The sequence below is a fragment of the Tiliqua scincoides genome, chromosome 5, assembly GCF_035046505.1.
Source record: "Tiliqua scincoides isolate rTilSci1 chromosome 5, rTilSci1.hap2, whole genome shotgun sequence".
NCBI lineage: Eukaryota > Metazoa > Chordata > Lepidosauria > Squamata > Scincidae > Tiliqua > Tiliqua scincoides.
In genome coordinates this window covers 7,949,903-7,973,915 of record NC_089825.1, presented here as the reverse complement: position 1 = coordinate 7,973,915, position 24,013 = coordinate 7,949,903, and the positions used below count along the sequence as shown (strand labels likewise).

The 24,013-nt window shown below is 44.9% G+C and overlaps 1 protein-coding gene across 2 annotated transcripts in view; it reads right to left on the bottom strand.

Moving 5' to 3' along the window:
- Positions 1 to 22,541, bottom strand: part of DPP6 (dipeptidyl peptidase like 6) — a 383,341-nt gene extending 360,800 nt beyond the window's left edge. Inside the window, exons 1-2 of one of the 2 annotated variants that reach the window (XM_066627027.1) lie at positions 22,405 to 22,541; positions 6,836 to 6,865 (exon numbers count right to left, since the gene is read on the bottom strand). In XM_066627027.1, the coding sequence (XP_066483124.1) occupies positions 6,836 to 6,865; positions 22,405 to 22,541 (167 nt within the window). Of the gene's footprint in view, positions 1 to 6,835; positions 6,866 to 22,328 lie in introns of both variants that reach the window. The other variant, XM_066627029.1, reaches the window with a different exon arrangement.
- Between the last annotated feature and the right edge of the window lie 1,472 nt (positions 22,542 to 24,013).

Below are 24,013 nucleotides of genomic sequence, written 5' to 3'. Positions count from 1 at the left end.
GAGGAGGATGAATGTGGAGGCGATGAGGAGGAGGTGCCAAGAAAATGGGAGTGAAAAACTTGGGTACTGCTTCAGCTGGAGCTGACTACACCACAGTCTGGCATTATATTTCTTTCTCAGAGATGTCACGAGCAAAATGAAGAATAGGAGTGGAAGAGAAGGCAAGGTGCTGGAAACTGGCTGCAGGTTCACCTGGAACTTAGAGGCTATTTTGTGGCATAAGTGCTCAGAATAAGAGTAATCCAAGTGTCTGGGATCACTCATATGCTCTTTTCAAGATGCTCTGCCCTCAGGTCCTCCAGGTCCATGGAATTACATAATCACTGAGTTTACTTTGGAAGCTCCTGATTGGCAGGAATGACTCTAGACCAGGGGTGCTCACACTTTTTTGGCTCGAGAGCTACTCTGAAACCCAGCAAGGCCCGGAGATCTACCAGTTTTTTTTTTACAATGTCCGCGCCATCATAACATATAACATTTATGTGTACAATGTATGTTGGTGTACCTTGAGCCCCACTGAGTATAACAGGACTTACTCCTGAGTAGACATGCCTAGGATTAGGCTGTGAGGCTGCAATCCTAGCCACACTTACCTGGGAGTAAGCCCCATTGAGTACAATGGGCCTTACTCCCGGCGTTTCCACCCAGAGGCACCTGAAGGGAGGGGGGGTCGGCACTCCGCGATCTACTCATTTTGCCTCGCGATCTACCAGTAGATCGTGATCCACCTATTGAGCACCCCTGCTCTAGACAGAAGAAAGAAATTCTGTCCAGACCTTGCAAAATGGAATTAAAGAAGGGAAAGTTGGGAAATGAACAGAAATGATTTTTTTTCTTTTAAAAAGAATACGCATCCTCTTTTGTATGTTCCTCCTAAAACTGTGGGTTGTGTTCAAAGGTTTCCTTCCTCTGATGAAAGTTGTGTTTTTGTTTTTTTTCCAGAAAAAGGACTTTTTCTTCAAGAGCAGGGCTCACCAGACCCTGGCCCATGGGCTGGATGCAGCATTTGCCGAAATCCCTCCCCTCTGTAAGCAGCACTTACTGTTCCGCTGCTCTGTCTGGGCATAGGGATACTCTGGGTAGTCATGGTTATAGCCTGGACATCCTGGTGCAAAGCCTGCTGGGATGTGGGCCACAGACACAACTTCCCAGAGCATCCCTATGCCCAGATGGGCGACAAATGAAGCGGCAGAGCAACGTAAGAGTAAGTGCTACGCGGGATGGGAAGGGAGTTTTTGTTGAGCAGCTGTCTCCAGTTTAGAGATTGCTGCTCTAGAGAAAGAGAACCTTTTGATGCTACGCTGTATCTCTATCCTGGAAACTAAAATATTCAAACATTCAGTGTAGCCAATATTATAAGCCTGGAACTCTTAAACTGCAATAAAAACGCTTAAATTATAAGCCTGATTGACCAAACAGATCTGTCAGCTTTGTCTGTGCACTTATTGGAACTGGAGTGGTAAATTTTGTTGCTGGCTGGATGTGGTAAATTTTGTTGCTGGAAAAAAGCCAATTAACTTTACATAAAATGTCCTAATATTTTCATGCCACATAAAATCAAACTATGTATCTACATCAAGCTAGCTTCACAAACACCAATTTTGTTTAGAAAACTGCTGTGCTGCTACATCTGTAACATATTTTTAGCCAAGGGATTAACAAAAAGCAGAGAGAATAAAGTGTTACAATAAGATTATAGTCTACAATAAGAACATTTTATCCTCCAAACACAATGTAGATCCAATATCACAGAAAGAGTTTGCACTCATTCACTAAAGAGAAACATCTACAAACCTAACCTCAAAAATCTATCTACTGCTACTTCATATCTGCAAAATGAATTAATTCTAGAAAATGAGATCTGTGTCATTACTGATTACCCATCTTTCAGAAAGAAAGATTGCATACCCTGATGCATACATGTTGACGGTGTGTCCCAAGTAGGGAATCACCAGCTGCATCAGGGCCAGGGCATCTGGATACTCCTTGTCCACCAGTTTGGAGGACCCTGTGCTTGACAACATCACCTTACTCCTGCAGAAGGAGCTTAGCTAGGCTCTGTGGTATATGCACTGACCTGCGGGGAGTGGCAAGCACCCAAATACATAGCAGCATTAAGAATGAGACAGTGATGACCAGGGGTGAAGAAACCCATCAGGATCAATGAACCATCCTGTTTTCTGTTGAGGAAATCAAGCCCCACTGTTTGGTTCTAATTTCCCTGCCAGTAAAGCCAGCCTTGAAACACCACCACCACAGTCCAGCCTGCTTACTCCTCTCTGAACACACACCATGTCCCACCAAAACCTCTTTGAGACCAAGGAGGAGTCCTAAGGTCACAGTCCACAAAAGTGTAATTTGCTACATTGGTACCCTTGGGGAGCCAAGAGCCCTGCCAATTTTCAGGAAGCATTTTTCAGTGCAAAACAGAATGGGGAAAGCAGTCAAGACCTGCTCCCAAGCCAGATGGTCCTGCCATTGTAGCTATTTCTAATGAAAAACAACAACTCATGAGAAACTATTACATGCTTAATTAATTGTCCAGTTTGATCTACAGCAAGCAACTAAAAGGCAAATAGAAGATATGCCCGGTCAATTCTGTGTGTCACCAACAGAGATCTACTGGTAGCTCAAGGGTGGAGAGCACAGAGCAAGCTTAATTAATACTGTAATCTACTGCATGGTGCTTAAGAAAAACACAACTGAAAGACAAAAATGCCCAACAAACCAAGATGCGAAAAGCTACACTCAATACAATGTTCTGCTTGTTCTTTCCCTCAAGCTAACAAATGACATACTAAGCCTTTAAAAAGAGAAACAGTCTAGGACTGCTTGGACAAGCAACAGAAAGTCTCATTCTTAATATCTGGATGGATTGGGAGGATGTCAGTCTGACACCAACATTCAACCCTTTGGGAGATTTGTTTTAATATTATGGATTCGTAGGTCAAGTTTGTGAGTCCTCTTTTATCTGTCTGTGCACCTGTGAATGTAGGCGACTATTCCATTTAACTGCATAGGACATGCCAAGGGGGAGGTAGCAGAAAAACAGCTAATGTACAAGAAGACAAAAAGGCTGCATTGCTTGTTTAAATAGATGATTCTGAATTTAGGAATGGAAACAGGCCATCAATCCATTCGAAGGTTTCAAATTCTCTCAAATTAATGAAATGGAAATTAAAGCTTTGGATTTTGATAAGTTCAGCAATTCCTCAATCAACTAGTGTCTATATAACTTTATACTGTGTCACCCAGAGTCTGAAAGAGGCTTTTTAAAAATTCAGAATCCTCACTGATCACTCACAGACACAGGGTTCTTTAAATCAATCATTTTATGACGTCAAAGAAATTCTCTCCTATTGAACTCCAGTACAGCAAAGAGACATTTTATGGAAGATAAAGTGAAAGCAATGCGAAATAATGAGTTTCAAATTAAATTAGGGCTTTCTCAGGTTGGAAAGGCAAAATGTGCCTCTAACAAGAAAAAGAGCTTTTGACAGTGTCCAGAGCAAACTCCAAGCAAAGGCTAAATATCACCAGTCCCATCTCCAGCTACTGCTGCTTCTCCAACTGGGACAATGCATCACCTAACCTCACAGAGGCCAGCAGAATCTCCAATAGACCTGGGAAAAGGAAAACAAGCTATCAGTCAACAGTACCTCTCCCAACAGTCATACCTTTTTATTGCTTTTAAAAAGATGATTCATGATTTTTATTGGTTTCATTTAAATTGGGACCTTTGTCATTTGAAGAGCAAAGTAAAATTGCCTAAAATAATAAATACCAGATAAAATGTGCAATACTGCAACATCAGACACTTCAGAACAAATCATAGGGTAAGGAGCTGGCAGACACCTCCTTCAATAGTTTTGAAGTTTTATAGAAAACGACTGCCTTTTCAAATGAACAAATCACTTTTTAAGGTGGGATCCAACAATGTGTCATTATGCAACATGGTACAAACTGCTTTCTTCGCTATTTATTTATTTCAAAGTTTTATATCCCACCTATCCTATGCTAAGGCAAAATACGCAAGGCAGCTTGCACAGTCCATATTAAAATATACAATATGTGAGACAATAAATAAAATCATCAATAAAATCAATAAAACCACTGGGGGGGACACAATTATTTTCACATGAGCATTATTATAGAGGCAGAGGGGAGACATAAACCCATCACCCAAATGCCGCTAAAATAGGATCACGAAAAACAGGCAAGCAGCACCCTGAATGCTAGAGGGAGGAGACTGACAGCTCAATCCTACTCAGCCCAAGTCTATTCAGAAGTAAATTCCATTTGAGTCAGTGCAGCTTACTCCCAGGAAAGTGTGGATAGGATTGGGCTGTAAGGCCCAAATCCTAACCCACTTTCCAGCACTGGCATAGTTGTTGGACATGTGCTGCAATGGGACGTGTGCTGCATCTGGCAGTTGGGTGTCGCTCATGGAGGCCCCCTCAAAGTAAGGGAATGTTTGTTTCCTTACCTGGGAGCTGCATTGACCTTATGTTGGTGCTGGAAAGTGGGTTAGGCATGTGCCCTAAACGAACACTAACAGGAAGCTTTCTGTTCATATTCTAGCTATGTTCCTCCAGCGTTCAGAGTGCCTGCCTGCTTGTCTCATTCCTGTTTTAGCATTCTGTAAAAGGAAGGAACATGGGAGGTATCTTTGTGCCAGGGTAAGGAAGATAAACAAAGGCAATAGGTGCAAGGGGCTCGGGAGGAGCACAATGAAGTATTGTACTTCTCCATATAGGATTTCCTCTTATCCACAGTTTCCATGTCCACGGGGGGTGGGGGGGGCAGGAATGTACCCTCCATGGATATGGGCGGGACACCTGTATTGACTTCCAGATGTGTGCTTAAGATTGCAGACTCAGAGCCCAATCCTGAAAAATGCACGCCAGCTCGCTGCTAGTGCGCACTGTCGCAAATGTGTCATAAGGCACGCTTGCGAGCCCTTACCACTGGCCCAGCACTGGAGCTGGGCCAGCTCCGGTGCTAGGCCCACATTCTGCCGCTCAGCGGTTGCCCGGACTGCCTGGAGGCAGAGAGGTGAGTGAGGGGGTTGGGGAGGAGGTGCTCTCGGGTGGGGGAGGAGGAATGGCTGGGGAAGGAGTGGTCTGGGAGGGGGTGGGATCGGCAAAGCTCAGCTCTACCGGATCATAAGCCTCGTGTGGGGCTGTAGAGTCTAACTCGTTGATTCTGTACCAGCTCAAGAGCCACTGCAGAATCGAGTATTCCCATTGTGGGGTTACTTCCATCTCCAAGAGGAACGGGATGAAAGTTCTCTTCCCCTGAGGAGCCGCTGCAGGCTGCCTGGTTGCACGTTGGATGCTGCGGTAGCTATTTTGGTATCGCAGCTCCCCCATGCTCTGGCCAGCTCAGGATTGGGTTGTTAATAACCCTGGTGAATGCTGCTTCTCTCATCAAAAGTGCAAAGATACATTTTTTTCCAGTGCTGTTAAAAGCGCTAGTGTACAGCCTATTGAGATTAAGGTCGAGACTAGTTTAAGTTCTAAACTAAGATCCAGACTACTTTAAGGTCTAAACTAATGGTCAGGAGTAAGAGTGGAATTGTATGTGTTATTTTGATGAGAGGCTTTTATTGTTTTGTTTTTATGGGAGTAACTGAAGAAGGAAGACTATTTGTTTCTTTTCCAAGCTCTCAATAATTCTGTCTCTCACCCATAATCCACAGTTTGGGGGTGTGGGGTGTGGAAATCAAGTATAATTCAGAAAATTTATTTCTTGGAACATGTATAGATCTTTCCATTTGAATTTCACCATTTACAAATTTCTATGTCAATTATCAGTACTGAAAACAAAATTGTCAAAAAATAAAAAAGCACACAAGAAAACCACCAGACTTTTTCTTTGGTTGGGTGATAAAGCTATTACAGGTACAGCCTATTTATCCGCATTAGTTCCATTCAGTGACTTGGGGTGATTAACAAAAAACACGTTGTGCTAAATCCCATAGAGTTACACAAATACACTGCAGCCTGACACTTCCGGATGGAAAGAAACTAAGGCAGTTGTTCTCAATTCCCTCCCCTCCCCCCTTCTTCCCCTTTCACAGGTGGGATCCTGAGCTTGCTTGGGACTCCTCTGTGTCCCAGGCAGCCTCCCGACAGCACTGCAGGTTCTCCTTCTCCTCTCTGCTGCTGCCGCTCCTGCTGCCCTCCCTGGCCACAGCCATCATGGAAACTCCTCTGCGCCAGAGCATTCTGGGACTTGTAGTCTGGCTCTCTGCTCACCCTCACCTGTCTCTCCAAGGCTCTGCAAACACTCCCAGGGTTTTTTAAAGCAATCCCTTCTGTTGCTACTGCACCTGCCTCTGTGTGCGTGTGGGTGTGCGTGTGTGTGAGTGAGTGTGTGAGAGAGAGAGAGCTCCACCTTGCTGTACGTGTTCTGGCTACAGAGGTTTTTGGTCCCCCCTTCCCCTCTTCAGCCTCGGCTGGCTCAGGGGCTCCAGGAGTGTTACTGTTCCTTTGCAAGGGGAGCCTCTTCCAGGGCTCCAGGGCTATTTCCTTGCCTGGGCTAGGCGGAGCCTTTTTGCAGTGTTTTGGGCTGCTTGGAAACGGACTTTCAGTACCCCCACCCCATTCTTGTTGAGACAAATCCGCAGATAAAAAATCCATGGAGAAATAGGGTGCACCTGTACTTCCAAATGCAGGAAGCAAATATTTTCTTCAGGGTTATCAAGCAATAAAAAAATGTGACAGGTATTTCTGACTTACAGTGTGTCTGTTCTGCTGAATGGTCTTGCATTAATCTTAATACTTTCTGTTCTTATCAGGAGTAAGACTAGACATGTAGCATGACCTAATACAGGGGTGCCCAAACCCTGGCCCTAGGGCCACTTGCGGCCCTCGAGGAAGCCCCCAGTCTCCAATGAGCCCCTGGCCCTCTGGAGATTTGTTGGAGCCCGCACTAGCCCGAGACCACTGCTCTCAGCATGAGGGCGACTGTTTGACCTCTCGCGTGAGCTGTGGGATGAGGGCTCCCTCCACTGCTTGCTGTTTCATGTCTGTGATGCAGTAGCAGCAGCAAAAGAAAGGCCAGCCTTGCTTTGTGCAAGGCCTTTTATAGGCCTTGAGCTATTGCAAGACCTTCATTCATTCATATAAGTTCATCTTTAATATATTCATTTATATAAACTTATGTAAATTTATTCAAATTTTAAATGTAAATTAATTGTTTTTTCCCCCCAGCCCCTGACACAATGTCAGAGAGATGATGTGGCCCTCCTGCCAAAAACTTTGGACACTCCTGACCTAATATATGGGTTCTCCCAGCACCATTAACAGGAGTACTCCTCTGTGTTTGTTCAACATAAACCAAGAACTAAATCCTTGGCATTTGCAGGAATGGCAGGGTACTGATGTTTCAATAAACTACTCTGTTCAACACATGACTCCAAAATTTGCAAAATACCATTTTTACTACCATAATATTTTAGTTTGCATTTAAGCATTGCAAAAACAATGCTCGTGGATGTGGGACAGGCTCCCAAAAATAACCTGAATTTAAATAACTATTGAGAATATTGTTGCTGATTTTGGTCCTGTATGTTTATCAATTGTGATCTAATAATGAGTTCTGCAACTCTTCATTCAAATGAAATACAAGTCTTATAAAATACGCCATTAAAAAAATGTGTTGGTGACCTGCTTCTAGACTGGGAGAAAAATGCAAAATCCCAAATTATTCTTGGTTTAAAAAAAACAAAAACCATTGGCTTTTATGGTGTTGATTAAGTGTAATGGGGGGTACCATTTTATCCTTTGTCTCCAGATCTGGCCCTGCTCATCCAAGGACCTAGAGCAGCAGTGTCAAACACAAGTTCCAGGGACTGGATGTGGATGCTTCTGGATGCCTGCAGAAGCTCTTTATCCGGCTCTTGGGCCATCCTAGCACCACTATCAGCTGTTCTCCACTGCTGAGCTGTGCTGAGGTGTCACTGAAAGGGCAGCCTGCATGGTAATTGGGCTTTCCCATAACTTGAAAATACGATTAAGATTTGTGTATTTTCTCAGCCCCCAACGTATTTTGTCTTCTGTCAATCGTAACTAATGAATTCCTAAGTGAGGAAAAAAGTGTTTATTTCTGGTCATCAACTGCTTAATGACATCACTTCCAGACCTCCGCAGGAATCATGAATGCTATTTGGCCGACTGTATGAAATGAGTTTGACACCCCTGACCTAGAGAGCCACTCTTGGTTACACTGAAGATTAAACTGAAAGAAAGCAATGCATTTAAGAGTATATGTTGTGCATGGCTTGTTTACTCCTAACTATTAGGAGTGCCCAGTGATAAATCTGGGTGCAGGAGATCATCATGACATATGATGTCCTGTCTCCACATACCAATAAGGCTAAGCAACAAATCATCATCATCATCACCATCATCAACTTTCAATTTCTGTTCTGTTCTCCTGCCACTTACTACTACTTTTAAAGTTACTACACCTCATTTAAAGACTTCATTTTACCCCAAACACTTGGAGTGGGTGCTAACGTTTTAAGATATTTATGGAATATGGAATTTAAAAAGAGAGATAAATATAAAAAAGTATATTAGAGTGCTATTATCTACATAAATGTCCCACTGTGTTCTGCTGAACTTATACACAGATAACTTCGCATAAGTCTGTAGAGTTAATGCAGTGGTTCTCAAACTGGGGTGTCACGATGCCCCAACCTTAGAGTCCTGGCCTCTGTTCCTTTAATGGGTGGGGGAAGGGGGAAGGCAGACACACAATCCCCAGGACTGCACCGCCGCGGGGCCAGGGGGCTTTTTAAAAAAAATACATCTGACTTTCTGCTTGGGTCTGGGGGGTGCAGGGAGCCCCAGAAAGCACTCTGAAGGGCTCCCCACAGCTTGTAAAAAGTGAAAATAGCAATCACGACTCACTTCTGGTTTTGCAATTGCACCCTGGAACTGGGTCACAATTGCTATTTTCTTTTTACAAGCTATGGGGAGCCCTGCAGAGTGTTCCATGGGGCTTCCTGCACCCCCAGACCCTGGCAGAAGGTAAGATGTGTTTTTAAAAAAAACCCTGTCCCCACAGTGGTGCAATCCTGGGATTTGAGTGGCTGCCTTTTTCCCCACCCCACACAGTTTGAGAACCCTGTGTTAATGTAACAGGAGCTACATACTGTCTCCCAGGCAAATGGGAAAATGATTTAGTCCTAAACATATGCAGCCCTAAACATTTCTAAATTTCCCACTTGTGAGCCTGACAGATTTTCTCAACTAAGGTCCTTTAAAAAAATGTTTCAAAGACAGCTCCTGAGTGCTCCTGCTAATGACATTTACTCCTGTAGGAGAAATACCAGGGCTGTGCTCCCCTCAATTGTACCCCATGCCTTAGTTATCTCATGGTCTGTGTGGGGCTGTTTATGAAGACCATTCAGAAACTTATGCAGCTGCCCAAACGTCAATAGGCTCCTGGCTGTATCATCACAGCTCCTGTGGCAGCTACTGCACTGGTTACCAGTATGGTTCCAGACACAAAGCAAGGTCAGAGTTATTACCTTTAAAAGCACACACAGGACCAAAGTATCTCAAGGACCTCTTGCAGGGGAATCTGTCCACTCTACAATATTTTTCAGGGAGGTCCTCTTGCAAGTGTTGCCACCTTCTGAAATGCAGTTGGCAGAGAATGAGTTATCTATGGTAGATCTATTTTTTGGAAATCTTCCCTGTGAGGTACAGCAAGCCCCTGGTCTGATGATCTTCTATTAACTGCTGAAGACAGACCTCTTCCAGCTGGCCTTTGCTGCACTGCTGTAAATGCAAGGTTATTTGGATTTTATCTCCCTTTGTATTTTGTTGCTATTAGTTAGCTTTTCATTGTGTTTTTAATTATGTGTTGTAAGTCACATGTAACAGGAGCTACATACTGTCTCCCAGGCAAATGGGAAAATGATTTAGTCCTAAACATATGCAGCCCTAAACATTTCTAAATTTCCCACTTGTGAGCCTGACAGATTTTCTCAACTAAGGTTCTTTAAAAAAATGTCCAGAAGGAGAAGTATGCAGAATAACTCTGTTAAAAAAATTAACAAATTATAAAATGGCAAACTAAATGCTTATTGTGATCAACCTGAATATCAAACTTGTCAAGTACTTTTTACTGCATCATAAATACCAGCATATGCCAGGTATGTTTCAGACACAGGAGGAAATAACTCAAAATCCATTTATGCCATTTTGTCACACTCTCTCCGGAAATTTGTATCTTGGACGCACACCATTGCTTTGACAAGCAACACAAGCATATGCCAGGTACATTTCGTGCATAATGAAAGTCACTGAAAAAAAATGAAATTCAAAGTCCCTTTCACACTGTCTTCTGGCACATTCCCTCTGCAATTTGTACCAGGGACAAAGATCCATGTCATAAGTATACAAAAATGAAAATACAGACTACAACGTATTTTCATTTATATTCTTAGGAACTATATACAGTTTACTATACTTAGGTTCCAGATAACCCAAGATAAACACAGAAAATTAAAAAATGACACTGTAACTCTAAGGATACAATCCTAACCAACTTTCCAGTACTGACAAAGCCGTGCCAATGTGGCATGCACTGCATCCTGCAGTGGGGAGGCAGACAAGAGGGCCTCCTCAAGGCAAGGTCATGTTTGTTACCTTACCTTGGGGCTGCATTGCAACTAGGTCAGTGCTGGAAAGTTGGTTAAGATTGCGCCCTAAATGTCTCATAGTCAAGAAAGGACATATCTGCTGTCAGACATAACTTCTGAATCTTCTCCCATCCGTTCCTCTTTGACTTTCTCTAACCTTATAAATTACTGATTTGTATCCCAGACAACTCTCCATTTATCAAGCGTTGGAAAAGTATGTTTGCAAACTAGCCTGTTTTCTCCCACCCCGTCTAACCTTCTCACTTCATTGCATTCACTCTTTTCCCCCCATTTCTTACCATCTCCAGCCCTGTGCTGTACAGCCAGCAAGCTTTCTTACAGCAAAAAAGAAGCAATACTGTATCTATCGCTACTATCTGCTATATTATCCTTATCTAATTGCATGCACTTTGGCTCCATCTGACATTTTCCAAACAGCAGATGCTTATTAGCCCTGGTTAGATAAAAGAAAGCGCACATTTAGGGCAATTATCAGTTCCCAGCTATACTGATATGCTGTAACAAAGAGGGAGACTTTTTGCCCACCCAGTGCAGAGCTAACCTCTCCATTGGGGGGGGGGGGGCAAAGAGTCTACACTGAAAAAGCAATGATTCTGCAGCTCAATCCTAATCCTATCCACACTTTCCTGGGAGTAAGCCCCATTGACACTAATGGGACTTACTTCTGAGTAGACGTGCATAGGATTGGGCTGTAACTCTCCACATGGTAATGCAGTAGTGCTAGAATGGCTACCACTGTATCCTGCAGAAGAATTTTGGTCACTGGAGGTCTCCGAAGTAAGGAAACATTCGTTCCCTTGCCCTGGGGAAGTTAACTTGGACTTGTGCATAATGTTGCACACCTAAAGGAGGTTGGGCAATTATTTAAGAAAACACAACCTCTCCATGACAATTTCCCCTGCAGGGGACCTGAAGCAGGGAATGGCATGCCTCTTCAGCTACTATAAAATACTCCTAGCTTCCATTAAACCCAAACGAAAAACATTCATATAGTTCTATGGTTCTGTAGTTCATATAGTTCTATAGTTGATTTTAGAAGTGGGCTACCTAAGAATGCCAATGCAAGGGAGGGCACCAGGATGCAGCTCTCTTGTTGTCTTGTGTGCTCCCTGAGGCATTTGGTGGACCATTCTGAGACACAGGAAGCTGGACTGGATGGGCCTATGGCCTGATCCAGCAGGGCTCTTCTTATGTTGTTATGTGGTAACAGCAATACTTTCAATACTGAAAATTGTTCTTCTCCTGACACATGACTAATATTTTCTGTGCCATCTGGTTAACAAACAAATCATAAGCTTATGATGCCATTGCAAGGATGGTTCATCCATGGTGAAGCCAGTGCAAATGTTTAAGACTCTTTGTATCTATTATTCTTGGTTATTTTTTCTCTTGTTCCAGATATCAATGCTTATTGCAGCACTTCGTTACTCTGTAGGAAATCTTTTGATTGTTCACCATTAAACTTGCACTTTCCCCAACAGAATTTTCACCTCTCAGAGCTGTCACTGTCAGATTGCTAAAACTTTCGCTTTGTCCATGATCAATAACAATTTTTCAAAACAATTTTGTAGAAGCAAATAAAGCTTTGTTTTCGGAAGCATTTCAATTTGCTTCTGCCTGCAGCAACTATACTTCCTTCCTGCCAGCCCAAAGTAAAATCTGTGCATAATATTTTAAAGACAAAGTGTTGCTGGTCCTTGCATAGTGCTCTCCTCCAAAGCCTGATGATATACTGGATACTCCCACTGGCAGCCATACATAGGGCTTGCGGATTGGCCCAAACAGCTTGGCCCTCTGAAGGACATGGGCCTTTGAGCAGTACCTTACCTGGCCAACCTCTGACACCAAACCTGCTCAGGTTTGGGGTTGTTAAAATCTTTGCGGTTGACCTATAAACTACACTAGTATTGAACACAGGCATGTTTAGTGCTCTTCCCCACCTTTTCCGGTTTGCATGATCCTTTAAGGCAGAGGTTCTGTAAGTGGGGCAGGGGAGAGAGGAAGGCAGCAATGCAGCCCCCAGGATCATGCTGCTAACAGGTACAAGGGTTTTTTCTCCACTTACCTATAGTCAGCTCTAGCCTCCTAGGGATTCTGAGGAGCCTGTGGATCTCTCTGCAGAGCTCCACAAGCCTCCAAACGTGTGTAAAAAGTAAAAAATAATAAACAAAACACCCACTTTTGGGTGGTTTTTTTAAACTTTTTGCAGGAGTTTGGAGGTTTGGGGAGTGCTGCAGAGGGATCCACAGGACCCCTCAGGAGGTTGGAGCTGGCTGTAGGTAGATAGAAAAAAAAACCCCTTTTCCCTGGCAGCAGCACAATCCTGGGGATCACGTTGTCCCCTTCCCCTCCCCCACAACAATTTACCTCACTTCTCAAACTCCCTGAGAGTTTGAGAGCCACTGCTTTAAGGACATCTCGATTCAACAAGATTCCATAAGCTACACTTGTCCAACTGACTGAGCTTATAAGAACATAAGAACAGCCCCACTGGATCAGGCCATAGGCCCATCTAGTCCAGCTTCCTGTATCTCACAGCGGCCCACCAAATGCCCCAGGGAGCACACCAGATAACAAGAGACCTGCATCCTGATACCCTCCCTTGCATCTGGCATTCTGATACACAGCCCGTTTCTAAAACCAGGAGGTTGCACATACGCATCATGGCTTGTAACCCGTAATGGATTTTTCCTCCAGAAACTTGTCCAATCCACTTTTAAAGGCATCCAGGTTAGATGCCGTCACCACATCCTGTGGCAAGGAGTTCCACAGACCAACCACACACTGAGTAAAGAAATATTTTCTTTTGTCTGTCCTAACCCTCCCAACACTCAATTTGAGTGGATGTCCCCTGGTTCTGGTGGTATGTGAGAGTGTAAAGAGCATCTCCCTATCCACTTTATCCTTCCCCTGCATAATTTTGTATGTCTCAGTCATGCCCCCCTCAGGCGTCTCTTTTCTAGGCAGAAGAGGCCCAAACGCCGTAGGCTTTCCTCATAAGGAAGGTGTCCCAGCCCAGCAATCATCTTAGTCGCTCTCTTTTGCACCTTTTCCATTTCCACTATGTCATTTTTGAGATGTGGTGACCAGAACTGGACACAATACTCGAGGTGTGGCCTTACCATATATTTGTACAACGGCGTTATAATATTAGCCATTTTGTTCTCAATACCTTTTCTAATGATCCCAAGCATAGAATTGGCCTTCTTCACTGCCGCCGCACATTGGGTCGACACTTTCATCGAGCTGTCCACCACCACCCCAAGATCTCTCTCCTGATCTGTCACAGACAGCTCGGAACCCATTAGCCTATGTGACTTCATATTCAAAACATAACAGATTTTGCAATATTGTTTATGGTTATGCAATGCCAACTGTCTGTGCCATCAGACTGCCTGCTGAGATGCACATTACCTTCTATGAAATTATCCCTGTCAACCAATGATAGCAGAAATAGCTGAACAGAGAAGGGGAGGCATCTCATCATGACCCAGCACCAGCACACCAGTCAGTCCTTCTCAGCTAGTCCTAGAAGAGGCCATAAAACTACCATCCTTTTGGGACTAATCCTAGAAAGAAAATTCCCACTACAGTAAGGAAGCAAACTGTCCTGAATGATGAGTAAAGTACTGAATCATTTAACTAACTTTATAGACCTGCTCCTTGACATTCAATCCCCTCTAAAAGAAATAACTTATCATATATTTAATTTTAAATAGATTACTGTGATTATCAGTTTTATTCTCAATGTCTTATGAAATCAATCAATATTTTGCATTAGAGGGAAGTGCTGAATTTCTTATGCACTTGATTAATGCATTATTATCATCACAGTAATTAAAAGGAACAGGGTTGTCCACAATCAGCATGTACATCTTACTCAGCACCTTTGGCAGTTGCTTGCAGAAATTAAGCTCATTAATCACTTTGACCACAAAGAAAAGCAAGCGGGGGGCGTGGAGGGGGGAAGACACTTGAAAAGCTCTATTTCATGGGGGAAAACAGTCAAACCCAATATCTAGAAAACCATTAGCCTGTATTCCAGTAAGGAAAACATTAATCTGAACGAGGAAAAAGTCTGAGTATGATGCCAAAAGTTTAAATTAATGTTCTCCCATTATAATGTTCTGCAGTTACTTCTACTTCATCACCAGATAGTGTATCAGGAGGAGGTCTGGTCTAGAGGGTTGAGCCTCCATTTGCCTGAAGATAACATCCAAAGGTCACCAGTTCAAAGCCACCGGCACCATGCAACCTTGAAGCTGCTGACAAGCTGAGCAGAGTTATTCCATCTGCTCTGAGCGTGCGAGGATGGAGGCCAGAATGTGCAGCCAGATCAAGAAGTATCTGATTGTTGTGGTTTCTTGAAAGACAGAACCTTTCAAATTGTAAAAATCCCTATGGGGATTTAAATTGCCTGCCCATGTAAACCGCCTTGAATAAAGTCCGAGGAGAAATCTGAGGACATAGAAAGGCGGTATATAAATACCTGTATTGTATTGTATTGTATTGTGTATCACATCCATATAAATTAATCGGGGCAATCAGGTTTATAATCAAAGAAAAGCATTTATGCATATATACCATGTCCATGCAACTTCTGAGTTTTGTAGCCACCATGTAATGGAAGGACATGCACAAGGCACAATAATTCTTAGTATTTAGATACCTATTTAGAATGTAAATTGACTCACATACATTGTCTCAATAAACCTTACAGGTCTATAAATTAATAACACTGAACCAACAATATTGCAGATGATGTAAATGGGTTACAGCTGAGGTTAAGAGAATAGTGGCTTTCCTAAGCATACCTAATAAGGAGAGAACCTAATTATCTGTGGAACTCCTTGCTGCAGGACATTCTGATGGCACCTGGTCTAGAAGACTTTAAAAGGGATAGGACGGATTTATGGAGGAAAACTCCCTCACAGGTTACAAGTCATGATGACTGTATGCTGCCTCCAGGGTTTTAAAGGTAGCCTGTCTCTGAATGCCAGATGCAAGGGAGTGGCAACAGGATATAGTTATCTTGCTATCCTGGATGCTTCCATAGTGAGATACAAGAAGATGAACTAGGTGGGTCCTTGGTCTGATCCAGCAAGGCTATTCCTATGTTCTTAACCTCTAAGGTGAACTAGAAATATACCACAGATGAAAAAAGCAACCTTCTATACCAGGGGTCTCCAAACTTTTTGGCCAGAGGGCTGCATCAAATGTCTGGCACGGCTTTGAGGGTCAGAAAAAAAAATCTGAATATAAAATTTATATAAATAAATTAGAGATGGAACTTAGATGTGTGAATGGGCTCATTCATTCAACCTTTCTGGCCCTTAGAACACCCTCCAGATGCAATCAGAGCATAGTTCCAGTCTTGTTCAGCAAAGTGGGCCAGGAGCTTTCATGGGATAAGAGGCTGGCCGCAGGCCGGATAGAGACTTGCCTTGGGCTGTATCTGGCCCTCAGGCCAGGATTTGGAGACCCCTGTTCTATACTGTGAGTTCTGTAATTGAAAATTATTTTGCTACATAAAATGCAGAACATGTAATATAACAGGTACCTGGCTTTGTTTCCATAGTACTCTTATAATGCACGTGGCCTTGTAAACATTGTATTTCTAGTGCATCAGATCAGGCAGTTTCCTCACTTGTATTAATTCTGTCTATCGTATTTCCAGACTGCTTAAGCCTGCCTAACAAGTTCATGGCTGAGGCATGGTTTGAATGGGGGACATTTTAGGCCCACACTTTTAGCCACTATAGTGCTGAAGGTTGCAATCCTATACACATTTACCTGGGAGTAAGCCCCACTGAATTCAATGAGCTTACTTCTGAGTAGACATGCACAGGCTTGTGCTGCACATTACCCAGTTTGCCAAAATTCTGGATTGCAGGCAACATCCAATATTTCCTGTGCATCTGTGCCATCAACAGAGGCATTTCTTATGCCAAAAGAGAATTCATCCAATTGTACGTGGTATAATTTAAAACTGCGTAAATACAAACATGAATACTGTCAATTCTCTTTATATGCAAATTCCCTCTCTGCAAATTTGCTTATCCGTAAGGAGCAGAATTGCCACCTACAACTCTGTTCTCATTATCAGTGAATACTGTTCTGGTGCACTCAGAGGGGCTTGGTGCAGCTACAAACAGATTGGCAAGGTCAAGAGAGGTTGTGAGAAGAGGAGAGATATTGGCCTCCTCGTGAGCAGAAGATAGTGCCAGCGACATCAGGGGGAACAAGAAGAGATGCCTATACACTACAGCAGTGTTTCTCAAACTGTGGCTCGGGACTCACTAGGTGGGTCGTGAGCCAATTTCAGGTGGGTTCCCATTCAATATTTTATTTTTAATATATTAGACTTGATGTTACCATGCTAGGTCGCTGCATTTGGGAAAATGTTATAGACCTGTACTTTTAACAAGGTGCTATGTATATTCTTTGAACAATGATTGTCCATGGGACTTACTCCTGGGTAAGTGTGGGTAGGATTGCAACCTAGGATTGTTAAAACATTTCCTGCTTAATGATGTCACTTCCTGTCGTGACCACTTCTGGTGGGTTCTGACAGATTCTCATTCTAAAAAGCGGGTCCCGTTGCCAAATGTGTGAGATCCACTGCACTACAGTTTATAGCCAGTGGGGGAGGGTTTGCAATAATCACATCAAGCCAATTATACCTCTATTTTAGAAAGTTGATGGGATTGGGTCCATTGTCCACATCAAATGGACATTGGTATTTGCCCATGGAGAATTGACAGACACATTTGTGTCTGCTTCCAGACTTGCCCCACCATCTTGTGGACTCCAGCCGAACCTTCACAACCCTGGTGAGGCAGACGATAAGAGGTCTCTGGAAGGTTACTTGAAGACTGCCCTGGGATTGGGGCAAGGCCAGAGAAAGAGCCAAGAGACAGGTGGTAGAGGAGGATGGGTGAAGCAGTCCCCTCTCAACTGCTGAACTCTGAGGCCTTGCTGTTGGGCCAATAACCTTCAACGAGTTGAGGGATGGCCAGCACAAAGGGGAAAGCATAAGTTGTTGGAGATGTTAGTGGGTCCTTGCTATCAACCAGCACCACAGACTTCAAGTTAGATTCAGGCTCATAAAGTTCAGAGAGCATATGGTGTAAAGAGTCCCCTAGAACCTAACCCCATTTTTCCCATAAGCTCAATTCGGTATCCACTAGGTTTTCCAGGAACCTAATCCTAGTGGATAACAAGAACTGATTGTACATACAAAGAATTTATCAAATTCTGATCTCATGAAAGGTCTGATAATTATGTAATAATTATCATGGAACTGACTACAGTTTTAAATACCTGAATAAGGAAAAATTTCCTTCCCCCAAAAATCTTTGCAGAGCCATCTATTAATTTAATAAGCAGTGATATGCTGAACTGGACATTTTGAGGAGGAGAAAATACTAAGTCTCTTACATCAAGCAGGACAGATTGTTAATCCACACAGTGTTTTCAACCTTGTGCATCAGTCCTGAGATCTTTTAATTGGAGCTACTGAGAACTGAACTTGCAAATCACATGCCCAACAACTTTTATGGGAATGCCCTCATTAAAGACAAGAGCTCCCTTGCTCGGTTTTAGCCTTTAATATGAAATTTATATTAGGAGTCTAATCCTTCTAGAAAGGGGTTTATAATGCAATCACCAGCAAAGCAGCCAGTTATCAAGCGTAACTGCATACAGTATTAACAGGATTTAGCAGAATTTCCAGCAGCCAGGATTTTCAGCCACTGTGCAAAGCGGATTCTACAGAAACCTATCAAAAATCACAAACCCTCTGCCCTTCATTTAGCCCTTTTTGTTATTGTGAATCACCTTTGCTTCCCTCTGAAGGTGCTGTATGATGAAATTTACATTAATTTACATCAAAACTGCATTTAAAAGTCCTTCCTAATATCTCAGTTCCAATACCACAAGCAAGGAGGAGGAGAAACTTTGATTTGTTCTTTGCCATTTTAGCCAGTTACCAAGGTCAGAAATCTTGCCATGGCACACAGCTGCATGTTTCACTAGCTGACAGCAAGTCACAGAAGTTCAATAAAGACACCAATTCCCTCTAAATTGCCCAGTGCAAACAAGCAAGATCACCAAGGGGTGGAATGACAAGCACTTCAGCACCTAAGACAGCTCTCAAGGACAGCACAGAGAAGAAATGCGGAAACCGAATTTTTGCATTCTGCCACTCAGCAAAGAATCAGCACATCTGCACCTGAACTTCCTCTTTATCTGATTTAACATGAACTCTATTGCATATATGCTTGTTATTGCAACCTCATCTAAATAGTTACGACTATCTAAACTTCCATTAAACACTGGACAAAAGATGGTACTTCTTTCAGATACACACTGGCAAGCTTTCAGAAGACTTGCATGCCAATTCTTCTCTCACCTACTTGATATCAACACTTTCACTGTTCACTGATATCAACAATATCACTGCTTCCTCATGGTAATTAATGGTCATGTTGGACTACATTTTTTAAAGGTAAAATCAAACAAAGGAAGCTAATCAAACAGTTCAGTGTGTAGTTATATTACAACTCAAAGTCACTGTCTATACGAGAGGGGGAAGTACTTCTTGACTGCTTCTTACCCTACATCTTTTAGAACCCAATCCTACATGTCTACACAGAAACAAGTCCCATAATAGTCAATATGGATTACTCCCAGTTAAGTGCGGATAGGACTGGAGCCTTTTCAAGCAGACTAAGCATCATACTACCCAATAGTTTTCAAACCTCAATCTGAACTACCTAAAAGAGTAGGTATAAGAAGAGATACATCAAATGTTTGGTATATGTGCCGAACCTTTACTGCAGTCTACGTTAAGGGCAAGAGGCTCAGAAGCCACTTAATTGTATGTTGCTATACAAAACATATACTTATGAAATGTAATCTTGAAAGAGAATAGTTTCAACCATTTTACATTGTGTCAATAAAAAAATAAGTGTATTAAATTCACTTGTTTTGTATTTCAGTGTTTTTGGTGAACAGACACACCTCCATACTCAAAACTGGAGTGGAGGCAGCAAAACATACATACCAAGCTAAGTATTGCTTACAATTCTGTAGAGGGAAAATATTTTTCTTTTTAAAAAATTACTTTGTTTTGTCATACTGCCATCTAGTGGAAGATGCATGAAATAGTCAAGACTACCTTCATAGACAATAATTACAATTATTCCACTTGTTTTGAAAAGGATTTTCTCTCGGATTCTGAATTAATTTAATTTAGAGCTTCCTCATCTCCATGAAATATTTCTGTAGAACGTCAAATAGAAATTTGCCTCTTACTAAGGTGATAGAAGTTCATTCTTCTCCATCGATTAGTTCTCGAAAAATGGAACATGGGATTCTTTTTAAGGATGATTGTGCTTGTCTCCTTGTTAGGGGGAAAAAACTTCAAACTGTCTTCCAGAAAACATTATTTTGAGAAAGGAATAAACAAGAATAAAAGAAAACCCTATGACTTCTTTGCAATACATCTCTCAACAGGGATTTCAAATCAATGAAACAGAAAGGAATTGTTTTTCTTCCCCCTCATTATGTTCCAAGCAATCACCAGTCTGTGATAATTACTAGTGACGTCCATAATTAAAGGCTGAGCACAGCTGCTGATCTAATAGGAACTGCAGATGATGTATTTTTGAGAATGGATGCTTTGACGCTGAGGCCGCTGTGATAATTTTGCCAGTTGCCACCCTGACTTTATCCTTAAACATATAGGGCACAATCCTAACCAGGTCTACTAAGAAGTTCTATTTGGTTCAATGGGGCTTACTCTCAGGAAAGTGGGGTTAAGAGTGCAGCCACATTCTCTCACTCTCAGAAATACTGTGGACCTGCTTTGAACGTAAGAACAGCCCCACTGGATCAGGCCATAGGCCCATCTAGTCCAGCTTCCTGTATCTCACAGCAGCCCAACAAATGCTCCAGGGAGCACACCAGATAACAAGAGACCTGTATCCTGGTGCCCTCCCTTGCATCTGCATTCTGACATAGCCCATTTCTAAAATCAGGAGGTGGCACATACACATCATGGCTTGTAACCCATAATGGATTTTTCCTCCAGAAACTTGTCCAATCCCCTTTTAAAGGCATCCAGGTCAGATGCCATCATCACATCCTGTGGCAAGGAGTTCCACAGACCAACCACACGCTGAGTAAAGAAATATTTTCTTTTGTCTGTCCTAACCCTCCCAACACTCAATTTTAGTGGATTTCCCCTGGTTCTGGTGTGAGTGTAAAGAGCTCTATCCACTTTATCCTTCCCATGCATAATTTTGTATGTCTCAATCATGTCCCCCTTCAGGCGTCTCTTTTCTAGGCTGAAGAGGCCCTAAGGAAGGTGCCCCAGCCCAGTAATCATCTTAGTCGCCCTCTTTTGCACCTTTTCCATTTCCACTATGTCTTTTTTGAGATGTGGCGACCAGAACTGGACACAATACTCCAGGTGTGGCCTTACCATAGATTTGTACAACGGCATTACAATATTAGCCGTTTTGTTCTCAATACCTTTTCTAATGATCCCAAGCATAGAATTGGCCTTCTTCACTGCCACCACACATTGGGTCAACACTGTCATTGACCTGTCCACCACCACCTCAAGATCTCTCTCCTGATCTGTCACAGACAGCTCAGAACCCATCAGCCTATATGTGAAGTTTTGATTTTTGGCCCCAATGTGCATGACTTTACACTTACTTACATTGAAACGCATCTGCCATTTTGCTGCCATTTTGCCTTGGAACACCGCAAGCCTTCTGATGGGGCAGGCTCCACGCTGAATCCAATGATGGCAATTTCCCCAGTCTCATCCACTCTTCAGGGAACATCAGCACCCCTCACACACCCTTTTCCTTTGCCCTCCACTTTCTGGAGTTATCAGTTGGTTAAAACCTCCTTGGTTTTAACTTTTTTTCCCCTGCCACCATCAAGTCCAACAGCCAGCAAATGCCCTGGATGAGTCACTGGTTACTAAGGCAATATGCAAATACAAACTCTTGAAATCTCTACCTCCCAGCAGCAAGAAGGAAGGAAGGAAGGAAGGAAAGGGGGGGTGGCAGGGGGTGAGAAGAGTAAGAGAAAGGTGTTTGCTCAAATTTACACTTTGGCACCTTCCAGGAGCTTAATATAGCTGCTCAGGATCGGTTTTGGTCCTTGCCAGCTTTTAAAATAGGAAAGAGAGGAAGATGGAAAAGTGAGAACTTGAAGAAGTTCACATCAAAAAGGGGGGATCCCCCCCCCAAGTTACTAGGACAGCCTAGTACGAGTACAAGGCACACAGACCTGGGCATGTTCATTCGGATGCCAGTGCAAGTTCAGTGGGCTTACTTTGGAGTAAGTGTGCGCGTGAGATGAGCGCCCCTCCCTCCCTTCCAAAGCAGTTGATGGAAGTAAGTTACGCCAAGAGCGAGAGGACGCCCCCCCCCCCCAGAGCCAGGCATTTGAGCTTGCCTAACCATCAAGACCCAGCCCCAGCCCCAGCCCCAGCCCCCCACAGACCCCCAACCCTGGCTGCTCTCTCTACTCTCCCGGGCACTGTGGCGCCCCTCCTCTTGCTCTCCCGGCCAGCTTGACGCCCAGGAAGCGCCCCGCGGCCAGGCCAACCGAGGCTTACATCCTCCTCCTCGCAGTCGCTCCTCCTCGCCTGGTATTGGAAGCGGGCTCCGGGCGGGTCCGGCGGCGCCGGGCGCGGGGGCTTGGCTCCTGCGGGCGCCGCGCCGTCCTCCTCGGCGAACGGGGGGCCCAGCAGGCGGCTGGCCTCGGGAGCCACCGGGAAGGAGCGCGAGGTGTTGATCTTGCCGCTGAAGCGCTGGTACAGCGAAGCCATCCGGCCGGCGCTGCTCCGGGCAGGGTCGGGGTCTCCTGCTCAAGCCCCGCTCAGCGCCCTCTCCGCGGCGCGGCCAGGAGCCCTCCCGGGCATCGGCCGGAGCGGAGTGGCAGCCCCCCGGCGCGAGTGCCAAGGACGGCAGCGCCCCTCCAGAGACGTCCCCGGGCGCCTACCCGGGGCTGCCGGGCTCCTGCCGCCGCGTGCCAGGGAGAGCCAGCGAGCGAGGCAGCCGGGCTGGGCGTGTGTGGCAGGCGGCGGGGACGGAAAGCCGGGCACGGGAAGCCTCATTCAGAGCACGTTGCTCATCCTGCAGGAGGGAGGGGCGCCTGCTCTCCGGGAGAGGCTCCTCCGCGAGGGGCGGGGCGGGAGTTGCCCCCCCCCAGTCTGGAAAGGAGGGGACCAGCCAGACGCGGGAGAGACTGGGGAGGCGGGGGGGGGCGCCTTCCACGGCCACCGCTCCGCGCTGCACAGAGCCGGGTGCCAGCCTCCCCCCCCCCCGCCAGGGGGGACTGGGCTCCTTCCCCTCGCTCACCCAAGGAGCTGCAGAGCGAGCCGCCTTGCAAGCAGCCCCCACTGCCCCCCCCGGCGCGATGCCCCCCACTCTTCTTCACCCCCCGCCGGGCAAGATGGGGCTCCCCATGCCTTTTGCTGCAGTAAAACGTGCTCCGGCGCCCCTCCGTGGAGACAGGCGCGCACTGGAGCCGGGCGCAAAAAACAAGGTGCCAGCCAGCACGCTTTCCTGGGAGTAAGCCCCATTGACTAGAGCGGGACTTCCTTCTGAGTCGACATGCCTAGGATTGGGCTCTCAAGCGGCGATCCCAGCCACCTTTCCTTTGAGTAAGCCCCGTTCACTCTAATGGGACTTCCTTCTGAGTAGACATGCATGGGATTAGGCTCGCAGGCTGCCGGGGATCGTGCACCGGGGCTTGGCCGGGGAGATGGGGCGGGGGGGCCCTGCTCCGAATCTGCACCTGCCAGGGACGAAGCTACTGCCCAGAGCTTTCCGCAGCAGGAACCTGAGCGCTCAACAGGCTGCCACGGATCGAGGCTCTCTTGGGGCAAACTGGGGGGGGGGGGCGAAGACCAGCGAGATGCTGGGGAGTCCTGGGCTGGGTGGCCACAAGGTGACTTGGGGGGAAAGGGCTGCGCTTCCAGGTGAGCCTGCCCCCTGCCCCAGTCTCAGGATGCTGCGTTTCCATAGCAACAGATGCTCACTCCTTTTTTCTTTCTTTGGGAAACAGGGAAGAGCCAGGAGGAGAGGGGGGCAGTGGCCCAAGGTACGCACACACAAGCTGAAGCCCATCCCTTGCTAATGCCACTTGGCCAGATACCTGAGAATTGGCATGCCAGCCCACCCCTGGTACTTTTTCAGAGAGCTCCCCTCTTCTGCTCTTTTGCACTAGAAAAAAAGATGCCACTTCTCTGAGCCCCGGGGATCTGACAGGTGGGGGAGATTTTTCTTTAACTTTGAA